This window comes from Larimichthys crocea, chromosome X, assembly GCF_000972845.2.
Source record: "Larimichthys crocea isolate SSNF chromosome X, L_crocea_2.0, whole genome shotgun sequence".
Classification (NCBI taxonomy): domain Eukaryota; kingdom Metazoa; phylum Chordata; class Actinopteri; family Sciaenidae; genus Larimichthys; species Larimichthys crocea.
The window spans coordinates 29,843,056-29,852,394 of record NC_040020.1 but is presented as its reverse complement, the minus strand read 5'-3'; the positions used below and the strand labels follow the sequence as shown (position 1 = coordinate 29,852,394).

The 9,339-nt window shown below is 37.9% G+C and overlaps 1 protein-coding gene across 5 annotated transcripts in view; it reads right to left on the bottom strand.

Moving 5' to 3' along the window:
• LOC113746486 (uncharacterized) overlaps positions 1–9,139 on the bottom strand; it is a 17,290-nt gene extending 8,151 nt beyond the window's left edge. For all 5 annotated transcript variants that reach the window (XM_027282351.1, XM_027282347.1, XM_027282348.1 and 2 more), the window contains exons 1-6: positions 8,946–9,139; positions 7,589–7,891; positions 7,047–7,280; positions 6,768–6,872; positions 5,998–6,213; positions 5,410–5,751 (exon numbers count right to left, since the gene is read on the bottom strand). In XM_027282351.1, coding sequence (XP_027138152.1) covers positions 5,410–5,751; positions 5,998–6,213; positions 6,768–6,872; positions 7,047–7,280; positions 7,589–7,891; positions 8,946–9,000 — 1,255 coding nt within the window. In that variant the 5' untranslated portion in view covers positions 9,001–9,139. The remainder of the gene's footprint in view (positions 1–5,409; positions 5,752–5,997; positions 6,214–6,767; positions 6,873–7,046; positions 7,281–7,588; positions 7,892–8,945) is intronic.
• Positions 9,140–9,339: the final 200 nt, after the last annotated feature.

Below are 9,339 nucleotides of genomic sequence, written 5' to 3'. Positions count from 1 at the left end.
ACATGACATCAATCTATGCTGTCCTTCATTGGTTACCTGTGAGTTTTAAAATGATTATCCCACTATGTGTCTGATCACTGTAACTTAAACTTATATATAACCATATAAATAAGCTCTTTTGTGATTATAGTTGTTAGCATTGGAGGTGTGTGGGTGAGAGGGTTTGTGTGTTTGAAACTTAACCTCTGGGATATGTGATGGAGCAGGGCTCATCCACTGATGTCTGCTTATCAGAACACATTCTCCCTTTAGCATAGGTCACACTAAAGCAGGTCGATGTGACAGAATCTGGACAAAAAGAAACATGATACATTATTTTGATGGTGTACACAGTCACATAATTTAAACACTAATTTAGACACTGGAACTTTATTATTCAATTTTAGTGTCTGATAATAAAATTATTCTTTTAAGTATAAAGAGGTTTTGTAACATGATAATAAACTAAACGTTGTCACTCACCCACTGAGACTTCAGGGGCTCTGAGATCCTTGTGGCCTTTGATAGCACAGGAGTATGTGACTGCTTCCTCACTGCTGACCAGCTGTTGGTACCAGGGAGACCAGTCCTTACAGAGAAACTCTCCGTTCTTGTACCAGATGTAGACTGCAGGGTTTTTAGTCAGAGGACAGCTGGTGTTACACATCAGTGATACTGTCTGTCCCTCTGTGGTGGGAATCACCTTCACCTGCAGGTCTGAGATGATGGTGGATCAAATAAGAGTTAATATACTGTAGTAAGTAATTTATTACATTGTGCATCTCACTTTGTAAAAATATGACACAGGACTGCTGTTATAGAGTTCTTTGCTCTTAGGCTTTACTTCCAAATAATTCAGTCAGCACAGACATAGCACATCAAAGGTCAGCAGGGGGCCTCACATATACTTTTCCTGACAGGTAATACGAGCCTTGATCCCCTAGAGCTCCCTCTAGGGAAATACCAAATATAAAATATAAACAATGTCAAGATAGTACATAATTCATGACTGACCTGTAACATGGAGCTGAATTCTTTTGTGCCAGCAGAGTTCTGATTTGTCAGTATTTTCTCTGCAGCAGTAAACATTTGCATCACTCTCTGTCACATTTTTGATTGTTAGAGTTGTGTGATTCTCTTCTGACATGTTGTACGTTACACGATTTCCATCTGCAGAGACTTCATTCTGAACAAAGTTAGATCCATTCCAGTGTTCAGTGTACCATTTTATGTTTGAAGTGGGATGTTCAGCTGAGCAGGGCAGATCCACTGATGAACCTTTTAAGGCACAGATGCTGTTTGTTCGTCCTTGAACCCCTTTAACAGAAGTAGAAATTAGTTATTTCTAACGTTATAAATCATCCTTTTATATAAAACACTGAATAATGATTGTATGGTATAAATTATGAGCATGTGCAGAGCTGGCATGTAGTATTTTTGTTTTGCTTTGTTCTTCCTTTTTATATATTTTCTATCCATCGACAGTTTTTCCACAGTTTCACTCTTATACTTTAGTAAAGGGTAAATATCCTTGTATTTTCCATTATCTTCCATGCATTATCTATATTATCCTCTCAGCTGTTGCAGGGTCACAGGAGACTGGAGCCGATCTCAGCTGACATTGTTTGAAAAGCTTGGAACAGCCAGGACATGTCGCCAGTTCATTTCAGGACACATAGAGAGAAACAGCTATTCATACTCATCATCAAATTTTTTGGACAATTTGGAGTCTCAAATTAACCCATTAACCTTTATGTCTTTGGACTAGAGGAGGAATCACCTGGAGAGAACCCACGCAGACATGGGGAGAACATGCAAACTCTAGCTCAGGTCCCAGCTCCAGTCACAAACTTCCCAGCTGGCAGATTCAAACCCAGGACCTCATTCCTGTGAGGCGCTAACCACTGCACAACATTGCTGCAGACAGCATGCAGCTCTGACATTAAAACTTCACTTCTTCCAACCTGTTGATCATGATTATTTGTGAAAAAAGAAACCATATTGAAGACTTTCTGTTCTGTAGTTATGAGGCCATATCCCCTTCTGAAAAAACGTTTTTATAACAACTACATCCGACCATTATATGTAACCGCTTATTCTTATCAGAGTTTATAATGAAGATAATCTTGGGAGTTGACTTGTAATATAATCTTTTATGCGATGACCATCTATGATTTTGGCTATTTCTGTATAGTTATTCTTAATGTCTGCCACCAGGTCAGATTCAGTCACACATTTGTTGAAACGCATAAAATGAAGCAGTGGAAACACGAAAGCTTTTGTTCACAGGGTCCACCAGAATCAACACAAAATCACAATTGTATGTAGCTGCTTTAATTATAATAATATAAGAATGCAAGCATACATACCTGAGATGTACAGGATGAAACCCAGAAACACACACCAAGCTTCTGCCAACAACATGGCTGTTGAAGTCTTTAGCTCCTAACGATTAACACCAACTGCTGGTTTCATGAAAACTAATCCAAAAAGAAGTCAAAATGTAAAGAGTGTTTAAAATCAACAGCAGCTTGCTGACAGTCTAAAGGCTGGAGAGGACTGTCGGTCAGTGTGAGGGTGGTTGGCAGACTACGTGCAGCTCTGACATTAAAACTTTACTTCCTCCATCATCATGATTCTTACTAAAAAGGAAACCACAAATGAATATGATGCCATATTTTGTTCACGAAAACCTTTTCAACTACATGGTAATATGTCGTCATTTTTATTTAATTGTCTTTATAAATATTAACATTCCTTTATACCTGATATGCACAAGATGAATTCCATAAACACATATCCAGTTTCTGCTAACAACATGGTTGTTGAAGTCTTTTGGTCCGTAACTAAATGTTGTTGCTTTATATTTGAGTGTTGACGCATACAGCTCTGAAAGCAAAAATACACTTCCTTCCTCTTATTTGCATCCTGAGAGATCCATTATTTTGAGTAGCATCCACAGTCACAGTTCTTCAAAAGCTTTATGATTTAATGTTCCCGTGCCTGATAATACATTTTTTTCTTGAAAGTATGGTTTCTGTGCAGCATTAAGCATTTACCTCACTCTCCATTAGAGTGTTGATTATTACAGTGAAGTTGCTGTCTTTCAACATGTTCTGCGTTACACAATTTCCATTTGCAGAGACGTCATTCAGAACAGGTTCAGTGTGAGAAAACAGCAGAACATGTGAAAATCTTGATGACTAACATTCAATCATCAAGTTTATTTTTAAATCAATCTGTAACTAAACTTTTATAAAGTTTTTGTAGTGAGAACAGACAAATGTGATGCTGTCAGTGGTTGTTTTCTTTGTTCTCTTTAAAAAAAAAAACTTTATTGAGCAAGAAGTTGCAGACATACTGTTTATGGTTGTTTATTTCACATCACATGCCGACTAACATACCATTTTGAGAGTAAGACCAGTTTTACAAAAATTTGTTTGCAGTCACAGCTGGAAATTCAGATAGTGCTGCTGCTGTAGATTAGACGTGGTTCACCAGTCCCTAACTGAGACATAAACAGTAATGTTTTTATTTTTATTTCAGTTTTATGCATTTAACCACAACAGCTTGGGTAAATTTGGATCTGTGTCCTTTTTGTTTGTAAAATACTGAATATATGTTCTCTGAACATTGTTACACAGTGAAGGCTGCTTGCTCACACAGCCAAAATAAGTCACAACTCCTTTTCAAAGATGTGTCCTACAGAGCTCATGTCTGTTGGCATGCTTCTGCTTGTGAAGATCAGTACTTTTGGGAAACTTGTGGTCCATACAAGCATGGAGTTAACTGAAAACATGCTGGAGATTAAGAAGCCTTGAAGTGTGACCGTGAACTTGGGCAGAAAAGTTTGCGTTCAACAAAAACATACATGATCTAATTTATGTTTACACTTACCTTTACACTTTAAATTGTTACTATGTTATAATAACGAAGTTATTTCAGTAAATAAAACAGGGGAGGGTCCCTTGCAAAATATTATGACAACAAACGTTTGTTTCCTTTCACTGCGCTGTCTGCAGGGTGGAGTAGAGATCTTCTTTGTGGTTCTTAGAGAAGTGGAGTCTGCTGTAGTGATGGTCATCCTGCGCTGTTGACTGAGCTGAAATGTTTTCATACATGACATCAGGGTTTAGCTGAGGAGAGAAGACACATAACATTACATTGCATCATTTTACATTCAGTAGTTTGGCTGATACTCCTTTCAGACTATTATAAAATTCAACTAGAGCTCAATTAAAAAAGTGCAAAAAAGCAATTGGATGAGAAGGTTCTGACTTAGGTGAAAAAAGGTGAGAGTCTTAAGTTAATGCTGCTGTCCTGACTGGGAAGAAATGATTATTCCTTTGTAAGAGAAGCAGGAAATAAAATAACGATGTTTTTCTTTTTTAAAGATTATTTTTTTGGCCTTTTATGATAGGACAGCTGAAGATAGACAGGAAGCAGAGGGCAGAGAGAGGCGGAGTGACACGCAGTAAATCGCTGTCCAATGCAGGAGTCGAACCAGGGACAGCTGCAGCGAGGACTGAGGCCTCCACACACGGGGCGGCCGCTTAACCCACTACGCCACCGACCGCCCCAATGCCAATGTTTTTCTAATGTAGCAGAATTATATTAATTTTGTTTTGTTACCTGTTCCATGTGGTGTGATGTTTCAGTTGTTGGAGATTGACTAGAAGACCTCTTTTTTCTGATGTGTAAAAGAAATGTGAATGAATGTTTGATTTCATCAGAGTTTGAATGTCATTGCTCTGAATCAAAGCGCAGTGTTACTCACCTAACCCAGAAGAAGACAATGAGAGCTGTGATAACCAGGAGAACAGCTACGCCTCCTGCAGCTGCTGCTGCTGTCCATTTTCCTGTGTTACTGTGGACAGTGAGAGTCCATTCAAAGGAGCTAGGGATGTTTTGGGTTTTGACAACACAGGAGTATCTTCCTGCATGCTGACTGCTGACTGGATCCAGAACCAGCTGTTTGTGTTGGTTCTCTGGCAGGGTCAGAGGTCGACTGTTCAAGTACCAGATGTAGTTTGTGTTGTCAGACAGAGGACAGCTGGTACTGCAGGTCAGTGTGACTCTCTGACCCTCTGTCACCACTGCAGAAGGAGTAAACTTCACTGTCAGGCCTGGAAGATGATTCAATACGTGAATGAACTCCAATAAAAAGAACAAGTCTAACATAAATGACAGGAACATGTAATTTGTCAGTGTTCTCAAAAAACAAATCATATGAACATTTTGTATTCTGCCACACTAAATTTAACTTTCTATAAAATATAGGCAGCTTTATACCTTAAACCCTCCACATAGAATAAGACATTTTGAAATGATAGAACGACATCTCACTAGATCTGTTCCACCTTTGCTACTGTGAGTGAACAGTTGTTTATCACAAGAAAGAAACAAATGCTACTCTGATTGCAGAATTACCTGTGACAACCAAAGTTACTCCGGAAAAGTCAGACTGTTTCCATTCTCCATTTTCTTCTTGTAGTCTGAATGTGTATTCTGCTGAGTCATTCTTCTTCAGGTCATTGATTGTCAGGATGTGGTGGTTCTTCATGTTGTCATGATACTCCACTCGACCTGCAGCCTTAATCAGCTCTTCAGCATCCTCCTCAACACTTCTCTTTATTTTATACCAACCTTTAGATTTTGGCTGCTGGTTTTCAGGATGTAAATATTCACTTGAGATGTTCACTGAAGAGCCTTGCAGAGCACAGATTCTCCTGCTGACATAATTCACACTCCAGCAGTTCTCATCATCAGGGCCTGAAATATAGAAAAAAAAAGAACAGTCATTTTTTGTGATAGAACAGAATAAACACGTGTGTCTCAGTCTCAGTGTTTTGACTTCAAGTTTTTTAAAGTTTCATTGAGTTTTATTGTATTTATCGACCCATGTGATTCTGAAACATTATCCATATAATCATATTTCTTTTATGTATTTAGATTCATGATAACATTACACCATCAGTCAAAACAGACCTCACAGTATGTTAATTAGTTCAAACTCACAGACTTGGGCAGAGTGCAGATCCTCGTGGTTGTTTACAGCACAGGACTGTCCTTCATCAGAGAAGGTGTAAACAAAAAGCTGTTGTCTACTGTTGTATGGGTATAACTTTCCACCTTGGTACCACTTATATGCAGTTTGGGCGTCTATCAGAGGACAGCTGGTGCCACAGGTCAGTTTGACATATGTCTCTCCATGAGTCTTTTGAACTCGTAATTCTGTTTGGACATAATAAATACGCATGTTAAAGTGTATAACTCAATAAAACAATAAATTACATGAATTTATTATGATAAACTGTTAGACCATTGTTAGTACAGAAATAATTATACAACTGTGATACAAAATAATTATAAAAATCATTTTATATTTATTTTCATGTTATCAAGACCACAATGATATGACACTGTGAATGATTAAAATAAAGGATCATGTTTACTCGTCTCCTCAGTAAAATACTGATTGAAAGAAAAAAGAGAGGTGTAAGGACGAGAGGAGTGTTTGTTTGTTTGTTTGTTTGTTTGTTTGTTTGTTTGTTTGTTTGTTTGTTTGTTTGTTTGTTTGTTTGTTTGTTTGTTTGTTTGTTTGTTTGTTTGTTTGTTTGTTTGTTTGTTTGTTTGTTTGTTTGTTTGTTTGTTTGTTTGTTTGTTTGTTTGTTTGTTTGTTTGTTTGTTTGTTTGTTTGTTTGTTTGTTTGTTTGTTTGTTTGTTTGTTTGTTTGTTTGTTTGTTTGTTTGTTTGTTTGTTTGTTTGTTAGTTTGTGGAAACTTAACCTCTGGGATATGTGATGGAGCAGGGCTCATCCACTGATGTCTGCTTATCAGAACACATTCTCCCTTTAGCATAGGTCACACTAAAGCAGGTCGATGTGACAGAATCTGGACAAAAAGAAACATGATACATTATTTTGATGGTGTACACAGTCACATAATTTAAACACTAATTTAGACACTGGAACTTTATTATTCAATTTTAGTGTCTGATAATAAAATTATTCTTTAAAGTATAAAGAGGTTTTGTAACATGATAATAAACTAAACGTTGTCACTCACCCACTGAGACTTCAGGGGCTCTGAGATCCTCGTAGCCTTTGATAGCACAGGAGTATGTGACTGCTTCCTCACTGCTGACCAGCTGTTGGTACCAGGGAGACCAGTCCTTATAGAGAAACTCTCCGTTCTTGTACCAGATGTAGGCTGCAGGGTTTTCAGTCAGAGGACAGCTGGTGCTACACATCAGTGATACTGTCTGTCCCTCTGTGGTGGGAATCACCTTCACCTGCAGGTCTGAGATGATGGTGGATCAAAAAAGAGTTAATATACTGTAGTAAGTAATTTATTACATTGTGCATCTCACTTTGTAAAAATATGACACAGGACTGCTGTTATAGAGTTCTTTGCTCTTAGGCTTTACTTCCAAATAATTCAGTCAGCACAGACATAGCACATCAAAGGTCAGCAGGGGGCCTCACATATACTTTTCCTGACAGGTAACACATGCCTTGATCCCCTAGAGCTCCCTCTAGGGAAATACCAAATATCAAATATAAACAATGTCAAGATACTACATAATTCATGACTGACAGCCACTGTACCTGTAACATGGAGCTGAGTTCTGTTTGGCCCGCAGAGTTCTGGTTTGTCAGTATTTTCTCTGCAGCAGTAAACATTTGCATCACTCTCTGTCACATCTTTGATTGTTAGAGTTGTGTGATTCTCTTCTGACATGTTGTACGTTACACGATTTCCATCTGCAGAGACTTCATTCAGAACAAAGTTATATCCATTCCAGTGAACAGTGTACCATTTTATGTTTGAAGTGGGATGTTCAGCTGAGCAGGGCAGATCCACTGATGAACCTTTTAAGGCACAGATGCTGTTTGTTCGTCCTTGAACCCCTTTAACAGAAGCAGAAATTAGTTATTTCTAACTTTATAAATCATCCTTTTTTATATAAAACACTGAATAATGATTGTATGGTATAAATTATGAGCATGTGCAGAGCTGGCATGTAGTATTTTTGTTTTGCTTTGTTCTTCCTTTTTATATATTTTCTATCCATTGACAGTTTTTCCACAGTTTTACTCTTATACTTTAGTAAAGGGTAAATATCCTTGTATTTTCCATTATCTTCCATGCATTATCTATATTATCCTCTCAGCTGTTGCAGGGTCACAGGAGACTGGAGCCGATCTCAGCTGACATTGTTTGAAAAGCTTGGAACAGCCAGGACATGTCGCCAGTTCATTTCAGGACACATAGAGAGAAACAGCTATTCATACTCATCATCACATTTTTTGGACAATTTGGAGTCTCAAATTAACCCATTAACCTTTATGTCTTTGGACTAGAGGAGGAATCACCTGGAGAGAACCCACGCAGACATGGGGAGAACATGCAAACTCTAGCTCAGGTCCCAGCCCCAGTCACAAACTTCCCAGCTGGCAGATTCAAACCCAGGACCTCATTCCTGTGAGGCGCTAACCACTGCACAACATTGCTGCAGACAGCATGCAGCTCTGACATTAAAACTTCACTTCTTCCAACCTGTTGATCATGATTATTTGTGAAAAAAGAAACCATATTGAAGACTTTCTGTTCTGTAGTTATGAGGCCATATCCCCTTCTGAAAAAACGTTTTTATAACAACTACATCCGACCATTATCTGTAACCGCTTATTCTTATCAGAGTTTATAATGAAGATAATCTTGGGAGTTGACTTGTAATATAATCTTTTATGCGATGACCATCTATGATTTTGGCTATTTCTGTATAGTTATTCTTAATGTCTGCCACCAGGTCAGATTCAGTCACACGCTTATTGAAACGCATAAAATGAAGCAGTGGAAACACGAAAGCTTTTGTTCACAGGGTCCACCAGAATCAACACAAAATTACAATTGTATGTAGCTGCTTTAATTATAATAATATAAGAATGCAAGCATACATACCTGAGATGTACAGGATGAAACCCAGAAACACACACCAAGCTTCTGCCAACAACATGGCTGTTGAAGTCTTTAGCTCCTAACGATTAACACCAACTGCTGGTTTTATGAAAACTAATCCAAAAAGAAGTCAAAATGTAAAGAGTGTTTAAAATCAACAGCAGCTTGCTGACAGTCTAAAGGCTGGAGAGGACTGTCGGTCAGTGTGAGGGTGGTTGGCAGACTGTGTGTAGCTCTGACATTAAAACTTTACTTCCTCCATCATCATGATTCTTACTAAAAAGGAAACCGCAAGTGAATATGATGCCATATTCCGTTCACGAAAACCTTTTCAACTACATGGTAATATGTCGTCATTTTTATTTAATTGTCTTTATAAATATTTACATTCTTTTAT